This window comes from Pangasianodon hypophthalmus, chromosome 11, assembly GCF_027358585.1.
Source record: "Pangasianodon hypophthalmus isolate fPanHyp1 chromosome 11, fPanHyp1.pri, whole genome shotgun sequence".
Taxonomy (NCBI): Eukaryota; Metazoa; Chordata; class Actinopteri; order Siluriformes; family Pangasiidae; genus Pangasianodon; species Pangasianodon hypophthalmus.
This window is the reverse complement of record NC_069720.1, coordinates 8,692,126-8,710,885: the sequence shown is the minus strand read 5'-3', so window position 1 is coordinate 8,710,885 and position 18,760 is coordinate 8,692,126. Positions and strand designations below refer to the sequence as shown.

General features: G+C 38.4%; 1 protein-coding gene across 1 annotated transcript in view; it reads right to left on the bottom strand.

Moving 5' to 3' along the window:
- The window catches only part of pcsk6 (proprotein convertase subtilisin/kexin type 6), a 70,728-nt gene that overhangs the window by 17,701 nt on the left and 34,267 nt on the right, over positions 1-18,760 (bottom strand). Inside the window, exons 12-16 of the mRNA XM_026930802.3 lie at positions 10,153-10,341; positions 3,834-3,973; positions 2,570-2,740; positions 2,094-2,196; positions 787-983 (exon numbers count right to left, since the gene is read on the bottom strand). Coding sequence (XP_026786603.3) covers positions 787-983; positions 2,094-2,196; positions 2,570-2,740; positions 3,834-3,973; positions 10,153-10,341 — 800 coding nt within the window. The remainder of the gene's footprint in view (positions 1-786; positions 984-2,093; positions 2,197-2,569; positions 2,741-3,833; positions 3,974-10,152; positions 10,342-18,760) is intronic.

Below are 18,760 nucleotides of genomic sequence, written 5' to 3'. Positions count from 1 at the left end.
AGCTCACGCATGCCAAGATGTCCAGTCAACACACTGATTTGTAGTGACATGAAGGCCACCTCCATCACAAGTGTGTAATCAAAATGGCACAGAACGATCCAAAAAGCTCCAGATGTCTATGCCTGTGTGTGTGGGGGGTTGGTATCTGTGCAAGTTTGCTAAGTGCTTATTCACTCTATATACAGAGCCAGTTCAGTTCAGCTCAATTTGACACAGATGGTGTGCATTCGATGCGGCAGCGTTTGATGGATTAAGAATCAGATAATAAATATCAGTCTTGGGGCCTAAATCTGTGCACCAGAGTTACAAGCTCTTCTCGGAGCTGCATTTGTAGAGGAGAAATCCTGGAAAAGAAAAACTTGCACCTTACCATACTGACATATTGAGAGACATGCTTTGGTTCCCAGGTGTCTTGTTTCTTTTATCATTTGATTCTTCAAAACAAAGATAGATGTCACAAAGGCAATGCCAGACCTCTGTTTGTGTAGAATTAGGGAGACAGTGAAATACTGATACAGCAGCGGAGAAATGTACCCAGTGGCATTGCCATTAACTAGCTATGAGGACACAGAGGTCTGGACCTCAGTAGTTTCTGATGTTTTTTTCCTTCATGTAGCCAGTTGTTATCTCCAGTAATGTTGGCTGATGTACCCCACACTAGCTGTGTGATACATGGCCTTTTTACTGTATGCTTTTTCAGTAATCACCGAGGAGAAGCAAGAAAGAAAAGGAGAATGAACACATGCACAGAGAAAATATCACACATTCCCTGTTTTCCACCCTCACCCTCATCATTGAAGTATCCAGTGGGGCAGTTGTCTACACACGAGCTCTCCTCTGTGTACAAGTACAATCCTCTCCGGCAGGAACGGCACTCGTTTGAGCCTCGGCCCACACACTTCTCACAGCCTCGGTGGCAACGCCTGCACCTTCGCACCTCAGTGTCCTCAAAATAACCCAAGGGGCAGTGGCTAACACACCTCCTACAGAAAGAAGTATTTTGTGAACACCAGTATGTAGTGAAATAATCCTATAATATACACTCACCATCCACTTTATTAGGAACACCTGCTCATTCATGCAGTTATCCAGTCTGCCATGTGGCAGCAGCGTAACGCATAAAATCAGGCAGATAACATATGTTCATATCAAACATCAGAATGGGAAAAAATGTGAGCTCAGTGACTTAACATGGATCTTAGTGATGACCGTAGCATGGATGTTGGTGCCAGATGAGCTGGTTTAAGTATTTCAGAAAATGCTGATCTCCCCATTCTAATGTTTGATGTGAACGTTAACTGAAGCTCTCGGCCTGTACCAGCATAATTTTATGCATTGTGCTGCTGCTACATAATTGGCTGATTGGATATTTGTGTAAATGATCAGGTATACAGGAAATAATAATAATAATAATAATAATAATAATAATAATAACAACATCTGAACTATCAATATATAAGCCATATAAAAGAGATGGAAAGTATTGGGGGTGAAACACTAAAATGCTTATTAAAGCTGGAAAGACAAGGTTGACTGATGAAAAACAAAAAGCGGCTTCTCCAAGGATTTTCAGTTTGACTGTGGGTATATTCAATAAATGCTCAGTTTGTGGTCTTAAATCATGACTGCCAAGAAACTCCATTAAGCGTTTTTAAAACCAACAGATTTTTTAACAAGTTGCTTAAGAAGTCAATACTAATTCCATGAAGGGATAAAGATCTAAAATGCTCCCTGTGAGAAAAAAAAAAGACAAAGCCGTGAATCGACTACTGACCATCATGAAGTATAACATAAGTCCAACTCTCACTATGTGCCTGAGAGGAAAATGATTAATTATTAGAGCTGTAACTATTGATTATTTTGCTTTATGAATATTTTGTTAAATATTATGTGCCCACAATTTTTGATATTCTATAAGGAATAGAAAAGCTGAAATTTTACTTCGTAGATGCCATTACTGTGTCTTTCTAAATATTTCTATCAGAATGAAAAGTTTTTTTTACACATGACATAAGGAGCAAGTTTCTATAGCTAATCTATAGTCTTAAAGTTAAAAGAACATTGCTCGAATGAAGTCGTTATATGTGCTTTACCTCCCAGTCTTCAGGCTGCCCAGGCTGAAGTGGATGCAGTTTAGGCAGTGGTCAGCATCTGGGCCATCACAGCCCTGATCACCACACTCATGATGGCAAGGCCCTGAAAGCATCAGCACAGAACAGCGCTTCACTCTTGTCCATATCAACCCAATTTAGATATCAACCCAATTTAGATTTTGCTCTGTCGATGTGTTGCATCACACTATGTAGCATCTATATAGGCTTGATATTACAAACCGACATCACCTGTAGCTTTGTAAATGCATTGGCTGTATTACCACCAAAATTGAACACTTTTGCAGTTATCAGATTACATGTAAACATACTCACTGGCGTATGTAGCATCTCCTCCACAAACACACATCAACTGTTTTAAGATCAGTGGAAAATAATGTTCACATCTATCATATCGTTTCTATCATCACTGGGGAGAAAAGGGGAGAATTATTAATCACAAGGAACATTATTTGTACCAGTGTACTCCTCCTCCTCGTCTTCGTGTTGGAGGGCTGTGCTGAGTGAAGGCTCTGGACTCTTAACACCGGAAATCTCCAGCATCCGAGCACGAGAGTGATGAGAACCGTGAGACTGGTAGGGGTGCTCAGATGTGCCATAGAGAATCAGAGTCCACTCCTTTAGCTTACCTGAGAGAGCCACCAAGGGAGACAGAGATGAAGACATAGCAAGGAGGATGGGGTTCAGGAGAAAAGAGAAAGTAAAAAGACAGTCATGATTTAGGCCAGTGTCCAAACTACACCCTGTGGGCGATTTCTGGCCCATCACCATTTTTGAAACAGCCTGCAAGTGAATTGATTAAAAGTTGGATCTGTGAGCAGACTAGGAATAAATATATTTAAAATTCTTATGTGCTTTCCGAGCCAAGATGGATGCATCGATAGACCTGCCATCCCTGAACAGGAGTAATGCGTAGTTCCTAGTGGGGGTCAGGGGGTGGATGTATGAAAATAATTTTTCAATATAGTCACCACTTGCATAAGGTTGAAACTTGACTGCACATATATACACGGTTTTACAGTAATCACCAAGCACTTTTGGATTGGTGGTGCTCTGGTGGTAACTGTAAAACCTGTATATATGCATACTCCAGTTTCTATTGCTTCTATTACCTCTTAATTATCATTACCATTAAAATTATTTGTAAAATGTTACTCTTTATTGAAGGTATTTTGGCCAAAAAAGTACCATTTTTGACTATTTTCAGCCAAATCTTTGATAGCATCACTAATAAATATAGTTAACTGATGTTAACTATATACTTGTTTAATATTAGCTAGGTCGAACATACATTCATAGATGTAGACATTTTATTTCACGTTAGGGAACTCAAAACATTCTCCATTTACCTTGAAGAAAGCAAGGGTGCTGCATCAGTGCATCTTTCAAATGGAAAAATCAAGATGAGATGAGAGATTACTCATAATGTGAGATGGAACGAAGGGGGCTTCCGTGGCGTCAGTTAATATTAAAGAGTTTAAAACGAGAGTTTAACGCTTTGCAGGTCTGCGCCAGCCCTTCAGTGATTCTTATCTTTATTACTTGATCTGAAGCAATGCATCACAGACAGTAAAGACTGAGACAGGAAAAGCACTCAGACACAGTTGCCTATGAGTCACTCAGGTTGGTTAAATGAAGAGATTTGGAGAGGTCCAGAAAAACACGCATATCGCAACAGTCTCTCAACACCCAGGATAGAGCTCTAATCTTTATAGTCCTTACCTAGAACCTCGCGGTTGCTGCGGAGCTGTGAGGGTGAGTCAGATATCTCCAGGGTCCATGTGCCTTCCGCCCGCTCTCCCCAGCAGTGCACCGTCATGAACTCCCAGTTCCTGAAGCCCTCATTAGAGTTATCAAACAACCTGCAACACAGCCGGAGGGATCCGAAAACAGAAGGAAACAGCTTAATGAAGAAAAACACAATGTGGATTTATGTTTTTCTTTGCTGGAAGCTGCTCCATTGACTAATAATCATAGATGTAAGCAGCAAGACCACTCATGCATTCTAACAAAACAAGAAAAAGAAGAAAAAGCAAATGCCTATTGATATAACACCCACTAAAAGATTTCACTGATTTGAAGCTGATTATGATGTCACTGTGCATTAAGTGCCAGATTAACTGCTCATACTGTATCTGATATCAGACACCTGGATTCATTCTTTCAGTGTCATAAACCATTTTTCTAAAATGCACTGCATGTGTTTCTGCACATGGCAACAACAATATCATCAAAAGGATGACTCAAAGAAAGAGCAGACAGAAGGCAGACTGCATGTAGGCTAGGGTGGTTAGGCTGTAACCAATATCATATGTTCCTGTTTGAGATTTCTTCATCATCTGTCCATGACAGACAGGAAAATTGTTGGCAGGAGATAGCTACTGCCCACATAACCTGAGCTGAGTGTGAGTAATGACATCTCATGGGTACGTGGCATGCACTATATGCTCACTGACAAGACTGAGAAAAAAAAAAGCTTTTAGAACCATTAACTACAGCGTTTTATTACACAGTAATTGTACTTAGCAACAATGTCCCTGAGAGGAATTTTTCTCTACAGTGTGTTGATATAAATTATAGGTTGGGATGATATGACAATAAGATCATATCAGGATGCTTGAAGATATTTCTACACTAGACACTTTTATTTACTATCTACAAAAGGAGGAAAAATCAAACTGTATAAAATCTGAATTTAAAAAGATCTGTAAAAAAAATAACATTTTACAGTTAAAAAAATTCAGTTAAATATAATTTTTAAAATTAAATCATATCAATTGCTTTCAATCAGAGTTTGTAATTGTTATAAAAAATAACAATATCTTGCAATATCTTAGAAAAACATACAGTGACATAATTTATCATATTATCGAGATTATATCATAAATATACGTCATATTACCCATCCCTAATCATAGGCGATTGTGAACAAGATTTTAAAAAGTGTACAGTGTAGACCAGGTTTAAGAATGATAGGACTGGATAAGAATTAATATCAAATGGACATTCGGTTTGAAAGTGTAGCCGGTTAAAAATACTTTATATAATCGCTTGTGGCAGAAACAAATCCAAATTTCTAAAAAAAAAAAAAAATGTCCTGTTCCTGTTTCTCAGTGTGATGTCTGTAATAAGATTATATTTCTCACATCTAGACATCTATAAATGAACAAGCCACAAATGAGTTTCTAGCAGGTTTTCTTTTGCATCACACATGGCGATATCATCACACTATTGAATCATTTATTTATTTATGGAAAACTACAATCAGTGAAGCTCTCTGCTGGTTTTAGTTGTCATTATAATTGAATTTAATCAGCCTGTGAGATCATGCTCTTGGTGTACTTTCATTTTTCTTTGCGAGGAGCTAACTAAAACACAATGTAGGTGATGAAAACTATCGCAATTCTTCCAAGACGTATATCCTTCTTGATTAGGTATTTTAAAAACTGGCGTAGATTCAAAGGCTGATTATAATGAAAGCTCATCTGTGGGAAGCTTCAGTACAGTTGGTCTGGTTTCTAACTTATCAGGTTGGTTTTTCGTTTGTTTGTTTGTTTGTTTGTTTGTTTGTTTGCTTAGTCATTACTTCTGTACTTTTATACAGCACTTTCCAAAACCTTTGTGTTTCACCTCAAATTTTAGGAAGGAAGAAAGTACATCTAAACATACAATGAGCTCGTGCTAACTGCTTTGCCTAGCTTTCATGCACTGTTAGCGCATCAGCATTTCTGATTGAAGCATTCACAGAATCTGTCCCTGAAAAAAGAGGTGAAAGCACTTCAAACAATAGTGACTTGTTTCCAGCAAGCTCCACTTAGTGAGCTGCGAAAAGCCAAAAATAACCCTGTTTTGTACACAGACCGTCACACTGCTGTGCAAAACTAACACTCGTGCTTTACTAATATACATAAATCATTAGTTTTCACCCTCTGCATCTGTTCAGTATGCTGGATCTTAAACAAACTTCAGGGTTTATCACCCCAACAAAATATACTGCAGATGAAATTCAAAGATTCATGGTGTTTCTGGGGTTGAAGTTAGATCAACTTAGATCAAAGAAAACCATGTCTGGTTTTACACTGGGGCTAATTAGTAGTTTGAAAAAGGCCGACAGTTTTTAAAACTGGCTCTCCAGGCTGCTCACAAATGAGATGTTCACAAATATCTTTCATTTTGGCTTTGTATTCACAGTTCACATGCATACACACACACATACACACACACACACACACAATTACACGTGCCATTAAAGGATTCTCTTTCTCTACAGGTCACTATGACCGTGTGAGTTTCTACATTCATTAAAATAAGCAGAAATTAACATCTCCAAAGGAATAACAAACGTATTATGAGCTTAAACATACAGGGACATTGTATAGTTTTATTTAAATGTTTCTGTACTACATTTCTTTCTACACAAGACTGCATTCAAGATCTATAAAGGTTGAAGATGCTTGTAGGTGATCTTGGTCCACTCCTCCATGCAGAACATGTAAAGCTTGTTTATATTTTTCGGTTTGTACATGTGGACTTACCTCTTCAATTTACACCACATGAAATATAGATTTGTGTTTCTTTAACCATATCTGTGTTGTTTTCGAGGTATGTTTGGCTCATCATCTTGTATAAAGCCCTAGCTGTGGCCATGACTGAACCTCCTGGCGGATGCACCCATGTTTTGATCTGAAATATCCTTAGTGAAAGAATGATTCTATCAGTCTTCACAAGACTCTATAGCCCTGAACCATCAGCCACAAAACAGCCCCAAAGCATCACAGATCCACCTCCATATTTTACAGTGGGGTATCAGCTGCTTTTGCTCGTATGCCGTCCTCTTCTGCCTCTGAACATGCTGATTTGGCCTCATCTAACCACGACTGCTGGTAGTTCTAATGAGACTACTCTGTAGTTCTAATGAGACTTGGAGACATTTAGACACTGCATTTTGTGAGATGCTTTCAGGAAAGGCTTCCTGCAACACATCAACAGCTTGTTTGTGAAGTGCAATTTAACTGTTGATTTAGAAACTTGACACCCACAAGAACCAATTAAACTGTGCAATTCTAAAACTGTAATCTTTGAAATCTTTTTTCCCCTCCTTCACCTTCATCATCCTAACTGTGTGGGGGGACATTGTGCTTATGGCTACAATTCCTTCCAAATTTCCAGCTGTTTCAGACATGTGAAATCTTTCACTATGGCGTAATTGTGATTAACAGTATATTAACTGCTTATGTATTTTTAAATTATCCATTACTGTATTGGGTCAACAATGATTTGTCTCTTTTGTGTTAAAGCTACTTTGTTTTTTCCCATGGTGATGAATGACAAAGGGATTGTACATGTGTGCAGCCACACACTGTAAAAAAAAAAAATCTAAAGTACTGTAAAGTACCGTAATATCTTAATGTTGTATAAAATACCATATAAGCCAGTGCGCTTGCTCATTTGGCTGATGCGGGATACAGCTGAGCTGAAGGTTAAGGGTGTTGCCCAACCATGACAGCTTGGCAGTGCTGGAACTTGAACACGCATCCTTCTGATCTGTGACTCAAAGCCTTAACCACTGAGCCACCACAACTACACCATAACAAAACCACAACTAGCTTGTATTAAGTCCTTTACTTCTACCACTGAATTAACTCCACTAAAAGACTGCATAGAATCAATGCATTCTCCTTGAGCTAGTTGTGGTGGCCCAGTGGTTAAGGTTTCATGTCATAAAAGAGAAGGTCATGTATTCAAATCAGAAGGTTTAAGAATTCTGAAATATTCAAAAGAAAGTAAATTTTCAATATCTTGAATATTTAATATTCAAAATTCTGCACTATTTCTAGGTCTCTATTTAAATTTAAATTGCAAATTTTGTGATATTGTGCTTGTTAAAAGCTTTGTTCAATAGGTCAGATTTTCCTCATGCCTAATCTCTTCTACTGAAGCATGTGTTCAGACGACACTCTGATGGATTTGGTCTAAAATGGATCATAAGGTTTTGCACAAACTTGTGGAGTCCGTGTCAGCTTGAGTACACACTGTCATTAAGGCAAAAAGGGGACGTACCAAATACTAAGAAACTCATATTCATGTAAATATTTCAAAGATTCCACTTTTCACTCAAGTTGTTCTCAATAATATAATTTGTAATGAACATTGTTGTATTAAATTAAAAAAGAATGCAAAATAGAAGCAATTTCACTTGTGGTCTCAGACTTTTGGACCATATATTTTGAGAGAAAATGCTATTATTTAAACGAGTAGTCCTAATGAGAATGATTATTAAATAGTTAAAAGATAAATAGTTTCTCTTATTTTTTGAGCGTAAATATTAATTTTATACAATGATTTTTTTTGTTTATTCTGACAAAAGATGCCAATAATTCTGGAGGGCAAAGAACCCAATGCAAATTCAGTGTCACATGAAAAAAATGCTCTGGACTGACTATAGGAACATCACGCCATGCCCTGTGGCGAGACCGTGGCCAACGAACGATCACTAATAAATACACACGAATCACAGGGAGCACCATTAGCTTGTCATCCCTCGCCACATTTGTTCTTGCTAAAGTGAGCTCTTTGGGGGAGGTAACAGCACAAATGAGGAATCTGACAGGTCCCTGTGGTCCTGTGCAGTAAATAATGAGAGGAAGTGTCACAACAAAAAAGCTCAGCAAGGAGCTATCAGGACAGCAGGATACTGAGGCAGCCGTTCGAAGCTGACTCGTGTCATTATTATCAGCGGAAGGACAAAGTCACAGCAGCATTTTTCATTCCTTCAAGCACTTGTATTGCAATGTAGGAGCCAGCATATTTATTCTGCTATACGAAAAAGATAAAAACAAATCTAACAACTCAATCAAAATAGTCTGTTATGTGAGTGACACAAAAAGAAGTAGTGTGTGTTTTAGCCTTGATGGGTTGCCAGAATACCAGTGTCGCTCAAAGTTCATAACTGTATCCAGTGACAGTTAAGAGAACACCAAGCCAATAGATGATGCCAGAGAGCACCACAAGAAGCGAAGGGAAGTTGAAAACCATGTAAATGAGTTACATCTGACAGGATCTACATCATACTCTTTAAGCTTGTATAGACACTCTGAATATAAAGGAACTAAGAGGAAAAGATTTCAACATCTGCCAGTATAAGAGAGTGAGTCAAAGCCAGGACAACAACACAGAGCAAAAGCTTATAGCTTATGGGAGCCTAGAGGAATTAAAGTTGCTATGTAAGGATTTAGTAGATACTAAGCACAGTATTTCACAGCTCTGGATTACTTAGGGAAAAAGCATGTATCTCATTGGGAATAGCCTCCAGATTTGTACATGACTGAATGCCTCAAAGGCAGAATATGTGTTGTAACCTGGGAAAACCCTTCACACGGTCAAATTTTGACATTTTCTACTATATAAACTTCTGTAGACTTTCTTGAAGCAACGATGTTTCCCTTTTGCATGTATCTCAACCACAAGTAACAAGTTCTAGCACCGAAAAATCTGGTCATCCCCAAAAGTGAAGATTTATGTCTTTTATTAGGTCATGTAAACATTTGAAAACTTTGTCCACTGTTGTCTGTACAGTGTGTAAGCGCTTTTCTCTGTTTTGATGATGTGATTGTTAAGGAGAATCATGGACATTTTAACATTTTGATCAAAATCTGAATTTGATTAGGCTTATGACCATTTTGCTATGGCATGTAATCTGAAACCTCTTTCAAACCATGAGAAAAGCAGAATAAGCTAGGAAGACTAAATGTTTTTACCACTGTGTCTTTTAAACTAGTTCCTTACTCAGCATGATCTTCGCAGGCAGACGCCAAGGCAAAGTCAGAAAGTAGACAATACTTTGGTCTAATATAGTTAGTAGAGTAGTTGAGATGTCAAAGTATATTATCGGAAAAACATGATTTTTCATAATTTTTGGTGGTTTTCCAGAATTCAGCCACAGTGATATCTGACAGGTTTTTACAGACCACCACACACATTTGTGGTATTATTAAACCATAACTGACCAGCTAACGTGTGTATGTATGACTAATGTACTCACCTTTTGGCCAGGAGCTGGGAGCGTGTTCCTGATGGAGAGACCAGGCTGATCTCCAGGTCTCCCCTGCGTGGGTGAACGATCAGCACCCGTACCACTACATGCTCCAGGAAGGCTACATGTTGCTCTGGTTGCCCGCTGCAGCCCGTGCTACTCATGGTAACGTTTAGCTTCTGCTCTGGCCGGATGTACCTGCAATGGGGCACAGAGGCTCCTGAAATGGGCAGTAACTCTTGCATTTTTGTGTACACTTGCTTTTTTCTGTTCTGTATGCAATTATATTTAACTACAGAACTTGAATCTTACTGTACATAAACATGTCAAAACATACTGCTGTATTTATTGGAATGTACATTTCCTAACACACATAGTATTTTAAAATATGTTTTATTCATGTTATATGCACCTTCCTAGCTCTACATTCAGAGGTGGCTCCATATGGTCCAGTGCCCCATCATCTATATCAGCCACGTTAACACGTTAATCTTCATTCGCCTACATGTAAGTCTTCATTCCCCATTCCATACTGTCTAAATTATAGCTTTTGAGTGGCCAACTTTAAAAAAAAATACATTACTATTTGATAGATACAGTATAATCCAATGTTCCATTAATTTGCTTGCCTTTCTAGATGCTTCAAGTCTTTTGTGTAGATTTTTAGATATAGTTGGGCTAGAAACTTTGCTGAAACCTGGCATCCCTGGTTAATTGTATTAGCTATACTGTGTCCATCTCACACACAGCAAACACACCTGCTGTATCAAACACAGTTAAACAAAGGTGCATCTAAAACTGTTCAAGCTGCTAGAGTGTATGCTGAAAGACTGTATGTTGTTGGCTCTCAACTGCTTGTTACAGGGTTACTCTAAAAATTCACTACATAGTAGGATAAGCCAAGTGTGATAGCCTGTGACTGTAAACTTAAATTTGTTTGCTATGTTGTTATTAGTGTTGTCCTGCCCCACCAAAATCTATGTTCACGAGCCGCTGCTGTCTACATTGTTACTGTCATCACCAGCACCAAAAGAGATTAACAGATATAATTGTACTTCCCGAATAACATAGCAGATTCTTATTTTCTGGACAAGGCATAGCTTATGATTTATTTTAATGTCCATTAATGTCCTTTTCCTTTGTAATGACTAAAGTACTGCAGACTGGAAGCAGGGACTCTACCATTAAAATGAACATGTAGATAAAAAAATCACCAGAACATTAAAAGGAAAAAAGTTTCCTATACTAAGTCAAAGTTTAGCAAACAAAGAACACATAGAACAAGTAAGACATCTAAGACCTGGGCTTATTACAGCAGACAAGTAAGAAAACCTAGAAACATATATCATTATCTCTGCTTGGTTGTGTTGCTTGGCTCATTAAGTTCCAGTTATGCTTATCTTTTTTGGTCAGTTTGGGACTAAATTGAGCCCAAACTGTTGTTTTCTGTGAGTATCATCATTTCAATGGCTTTACATCACAAACTAGAATAAACACTTTTATGACTGGGTTGAGAACAGCAGAGGACAGATGGAAGCAAAGTGAGTCAATCAAATCTTGGATCCTTATTCAACACACAATCCAGATCTCCCAGATCTCAGTGAGTGGGCTTTCTGAATACACAAACTCCTTTGTGAAGTAACAGTACAACGCCATCACCACCACCCTCCATCTGGCACCTCAGCCACCTGGACAAAAAGGACACACACGTTCGAATGCTGTTCATAAACTTCAGCTCAGCATTCAACACAATCACTCCTCAGCACCTGATTGGAAAGCTGAGCTGTCTGGGCCTGAACACCTCCCTCTACACGTGGATCCTGGACTTCCTGACTGGGAGACCCCAGTCAGTCTGGATTGGGAGCAGCATCTCCATCACCACCACACTGAGCACCGGGGCCCCCCCAGGGGCTGTGTGCTCAGTCCACTGCTGTTCACTCTGCTGACTCACGACTGTGCAGCGATGCACAGCTCAAATCACATCACCAAGTTTGCTGATGACACAACCATGTTGGGTCTCATCAACAAAAATGATGAGTCAGCACACAGAGAGGAGGTGCAGCGGTTAATGGACTGGTGCAGAGCCAACACCCGGTCTCTGAATGTGGACAAAACAAAAGAGATGTTTGTTGACTTTGGGAGAGCACGGACTAACCACTCTCCACTGAACATCCTCTGCACAGCACTTCTGTGGAGATCGTCAAGAGCACCAAATTCCTTGGTGTTCACCTGGCGGAGAACCTGACCTGGTCCCTGAACACCAGCAGTGTCTCTACTTTCTATTTCTCCCACCCCTATCTTCACCATATTATACAGAGGGACAATCGAGAGCATCCTGAGCAGCTGCTTCACCGCCCAGTTTGGAAATTGCACCATCTCCGATTGCAAGACCCTGAAGCGGATAGTGAAGACAGCTGAGAAGATCATCAGAGTTTCCTCCATCACAGACAATTACACCACACGCTGCATCCGCAAAGCCACTAGCATTGTGGATGACCACACACACCCTTCACACAAACTCTTCACCCTCCTGCCGTCTGGCAAAAGGTACCGAAGCATTCAGGCCGACACGGCTAGATTGTGTAACAGTTTCTTCCCCCAAGCCATCAGACTCCTCAATACTCAGAGACTGGACTGACACCAACCCACACACACATAAATGCACACGCGCACACACACACACACACACACATATACACACACACACACACATACTCATGATCAACACCACTTCATTCCCTTTGCAATTTCTGCACACTTCTTTCTTAAATTGCTGCTAAAACACTGTACACAAAATACTGTATTGACCACCTGCACTCTTGCTGCTAACACTGCATTTATTGTAGTAAATACATAATGTCATAGTATGTTATGTTTACATTTACGGCATTTTAATATTATTTTGTTATATCTTTCTGCACAGCCTGTACATATGGCACTCTTCTTTATCCACACTAGGACTAAGTACTAGTCGGCACTGCACTATCCCTTACAGTGCCTATTGTCCTGTTTTAGGAAATTTGTACTTGTCTTGCACTGTTTGCATGTTTGCACACATGCATGTATTTATGTAGTCCTGTGTAGGTCTGTGTAGTCTTAGCTAGTTCTGTGTAGTCTCATGTAGTTTTGTGTTGTCTTATGTAGCACCATGGTCCTGGAGGAGCGTTGTTTCATTTCACTGTGTACTGTACCAGCTGTATATGGTTGAAATGACAATAAAAGCCTCTTGACTTGACTTGACTTGATTACTAAAGTCCCTTGAAACAGAGGCTAGTCACTTGACTCCACCAGAAATGCTGGTACCAAGCCAAACAAGTAAAATTAGCAAGCAACAAGGCAGCAAAGGGTCATATCATAAGAGACAAAATAGTTTGGCTTCCTCAGTCGGATTACATTTAGTTTAATAGGTAATGTAAGGAGCTTATGTTTGGAATTTGGTGTTCCATTTGGAGGAAAACATTTCCTAAATGTATTTCGATTGACATACATGAGCATAATTTATTTACTTTACTTTAAGCTTATTAATAGGATCTACTTAACACCAGTTCATTTGAGATCAAGTCAAGTGGAGTTTATTGTCATTTCAGCCATATACAAGTACACAGTGAAACGAAACAACGTTTCTCCAGGACCAAGGTGCCACATAGACAACACAGAACAACACAGAACTACGGGGACTACATAAATTACATAAATTAAACGTAAAGTGCACAAGTGCAAACATGTGCAGACAGCACAAGACAGAACAGACAGTACATAACTATGACGCCGACCAGTACACAGTCCTGTTGAAAGTGATAAAGTGACAGAAGTGCAAATATTACAGCTGAGGTAGTGTAAACAGTGTAAACATAGAAGTAGCAATCTCTAATTCATAGAGATAGAATCTCTAATTCATAGAGATAGAAATAGAGATGGCTCTGATCCGATACCGAGGAACAGTATCAAACTCATACAGGCAAAAAATGGTGGATCGGATATCAGATATCAGAGGAAAATGGCTTCTGTAACAAACACAGCCTGAAATATCAGAGAATTGCTTGTAGTGCAACAGGTTAAAGTAAAGCAGGTTAAAGTAGTTCACGTTAACAAGAGTAGCCAAGTTGCTTAATGTTAACACCAACCAGTGAGCTTTTCAGCAAAGCAAACATGTGGGAGTTGTTCTCACGTCAGCTGTGTGGAAATACTTCACGCGGACTGTTTTTTTTTTTTTTTTTTTTTGTAAATATTGAGTCTTCTTTAGGATTACATTAAAAACATTTTTAACTGTTGACTAATCAAATTATTTACTGTAATACTTGTACTAATTGTGAGGCGACCTATTTTTGAGTATATTTTAATTTCTGGGTCTTGTGTTCATTATGCACTGTTTTCTAGTCTTTGTTTTTTTATGGCCTCATGATATCTTTTAAAAAAAACTGTAAACTATCTAAAAATCGAAGTGTTATTGTGACTGAATGTGACTGGCTATGAATGTTGTGACATCTGTAACCTGAGAAGTGTGACAATAAAAAAATTTATTGCATTATTCTGTCCCTTCAATTTAGTTTAGAAAATTATTCTGTGTATATGGAAACCTTTTGAAACAGTTATTCAATCCAAAGTACATTAATCTGTGGGTATAAAGAACTAAATCAAATTTTGAAAACATAATATATACTAATTCTGGTATTACATGTAAAATTATCAGGCATGACACACATTGCATGGTAGAAAGAAGATGAACAAATCGTGAACTTCATCCAATAAACAGCCTTTTGCTTATGGCATGGAGATATTAGATTTTTCACAGGGCTGAAAGCAGCCAATGGAAAATCGATAGGTGGCTGCTCCGGTCTAATGTGATTCAAAGCGTGACCTGAGATGAGCTTCCATCCGTTCCCAACTGCCCCTCACTAGCCATTCCACCACTATAAATAAAAGCCTAATCGTCAATCAATACTGGTGGCAGCAGAAACCTCAGCAACAGATTTAAAGCTGTGCTGAAAGAGGTGTAGAAAAACAAAGGTAGTTTACATTTTTCTACAGGTTTTACTTTGACAAAATGCGGTTGAACATTATTACATATAAATGTGATTTTACAAATATTTTGGGACCAGTTGGGTGTAGCATAAAAGTGACTGTTAAAGGCAATGGAGTTTAAATGTAAAGAACATACTGTGACATAATTAGATGGCTTAGACAAAATTATCTGGTTTAGTCTTTTAGAAAAACAGAACTAGGAATGTTTAATTAAAAACAAAAAAAATTCTCCAGGCTCATGGCTCAGAAGTCAGGTGAAACCTTTCATTAGTGTCGCAACACCACAGTTTAATCAAAAGCATTATACATACAGTAAAGGTTAAGGAAAGTTTAATACAATCCAAAAGTAAGTCATCTTAATTCCAAAAGCACTCATTGTAAATGACAGCAATAATCTTCCAGACATCACTTTGGCCCCGGATTACATGCTGCCATCCAAAATCACTAACGTGCAAAATATGGTGCTAGGAGTTAGTGAAAGTATCATAGTGATCCACTGTTTTACACAACTTCACACAATGTCCTCAAGCATAACATGAATAAATGAGAACCATTCCCATGTACAGCAATTGGGATGTACATGAATATGAATATGTTATTCAGAATGAACAGGTAATGCATTCTAATCAGATACAAATACAGATTTGTCTTGAAGACTTAAAAATTTCTGCCAGTTTCTGTAATGCTGATTTTCTTCATACTCATGTGCACATGTTGATAAATGCCAATCACCCGTAAAGTGCAAAGCATTGCACACCACAGCTCATTTGCTTTTAAAGACATCCATAAAATGCCATAAATAGTAAAGCTCACAGAGAACTGAAAGCATGAAATGAGGAAAAAATGCTGACAGAAGTGGAAGTAATTTTGATTCATATGTATGCCAAAAAAAAAAAAATCATTTAGCAGCATAACAGTACCTGTTGTATGTTCAACATATTGTGCATTCTGAGATGGTTTTCTGCTCACCGTGTGTGTAAAGAGTGGTTATCTGAGTTACCGTATTCTTCCTGTCAGCTCGAATCAGTCTGCCAATTCTCCTCTTACCTCTGAGCAGGTCTTCCTATTAAAGTGTCTGATGAGTGTATATACATTTAAAGATCTTAAGTGTTGAGAGGCAGATTTAATTTTCCAGCTTGAAGATAAAGGCAAACAGCATGAGACTAGACTCACAAATCAAGCTCTTTAGATATTTAGATCAAATACAGCACAACAAAACAAAAGAAGGATTTGTTCCTCAAATGTTCCACTGACAGGCAATGTGGATACTGCTAGCAATTGACCCAGACACAGAGTCAAAACACAGTAATTAGTGCCCACATTTTTTTTTTCAATAATTGAACCAGTCCACAAGCATATCAACATGACAGATGCACTAAGAAAGAACCTAAACCGCAAAGAGACCAACATACCAACGCACTAACGCAAACAACTAAACAAATGTATCAAACAGGGTCAAATAAAAAACAGCAAATACGCTTCAGATTACATGCAATACCGCAGGCTAACTGCTGGACTTGTGTCCTGATTCTCATTCAATGAAGTGAATGCTCCAATATTTTTGCCCAGTTACATATTTGCACAGAAACACTCCAGTTAATACCATCCTCAAATGATAAGACATGGCAATATATTTAGCTGATTATAAAGTCAATGATATTAGCAAGGACATCTTGTACACTAGCAAGGATAATAAGTTACGATAAAAATGGTACCTAATTCATTTAACCCAAATGTGTGACAATCTAGTTATCTAGCTGGGAGTACTGATACAAACTGGCATTAATATAATTTATCACAGTAATAAAACCAGTTTTCACAGACAGCCAATGTGCTTCTTTGTTTGATGTCTGTAGTGCATCAGACAATGGAGGGATTTCTATCAAGAAATATGCAGAACTATCAAAGCATTTTATGTCAGAAAATATACATCAGCTGAAAGCCACAATGTAGTGAAAGCCACATAAAGGGAGCTGGGTTTTTCTGTTTGATGGATATTGTGGATCATGAAATCATCATGGATGAACTTTTCCACCCCTCTCCCTCTCTCTACCCCTTATATCTGTTAAAATAGCATCTGGGGTAAGTGGTCACAATATGCACTCACCAGCCACTTTAATAATAACATCTGTACACCTGCTCTTTCATGCGATCAGCCGATCAACGGTAACAGCACAATGCATAAAAATCATGCCAATACAGGTCAAGAGCTTCAGTTAAATAATCAAAATCAACATCATCACTATGTCAATATCACTCTTTAATTAAATCTGGCTTCGGTTAGGTGACCTAGCTTTTAATAGAGCTCTCATAACTACCTGCAGGTGATGCTGGAAAGCAGTTCTATTTTCTACTTGATTATGGCTTCTAATAGCTTTATAGAAAACAGAGCACATCTCCGCCTTTTTATTTGCAGTATCCTCAGACAAACTCAGCTTCACTGATATTTATTTATTACTTCTTTCCTCAGATCTTTCTCAAATCTTGGCTAGCCTGTTGATGTGTTCCATTTATTGGCTCACTGCATAGATTAGGGCGTGTTTTTTTTTAGATGTATATGAGGGTAAATTGGGGCCTGCGGTATGCATATATCAAGTACATAAAGGACTAGTGGGCAGGAGCATGCATCCATGTAGCTGAAGTTGATGCATTAATTGCACTCAAATCACTTGGACACTTTCATGAATTAGACAGATTTCTTTTGATACGTCAGTCTGTGCACTCTTTTCTACAAAACTTTGATGAATAAAGGCCATCATCTAATCAAAAAAACTCTTGTAACACAAATATCGTACCCTCAATCTGTCCACTAAAGAGATAACACAAAATCTGTCTCAGAACAAAGTGTTTCACTTGTAAACTTGATAAAAGGCAACAGCCCTTGAACATGTGCCAGGCTTTTGTTTGTCCAGTTCATTTCCAGTTCTTCTATTTACAATTGTCCACAGGGCACATGGTTTCCTAATGACATTGCAATGGGTTTAACACACTGATCTTTGACCCAAACAACATTCAGACAAATCATGTGTAAGTGAAGGCAAATATGAAGACTGGTGAACACTTGAAGTGTTCAGGCCTTTCATGACTGTAAGGAAAATCCATTGTTCCCTGAAAAACTGTTTTTCTTTACTTCATTACTGTGTTGTTACACAGAGCGGGCTGCAGTCAGATGTATTAGGGACTGTCTCACATTAGTCTGTAGCATGATACATTCGGGTTTATGTCAAAATCCTGCAGTGGGCCTACAGGAGGTTGACAAACACCCACCATAAAACACCATATGCTCACATTTGTCTTCACAGCAGTGTATGAATTCTTGAGTACTTTCAAAATGTAAATGGTAAATGAGTTTGATGATCGCCAGATGATGCCAGATGCCAGATGATTTGTACAATGATGAGGGAAAAATAGGTTAGATGATGAACACTAAAAGGATGGCATGACACCCTGGTCTGAGAGCACTGCATTTAAAGCTGAAATTAAAAAAAAACAACTTTTGACTTAAAATATGATAAAATAAAATACAAATAATATGATATGATAAAATAAAATACGCTCATCAGATGAAGATGAAAAGAAGAAGGAGAAGACAATT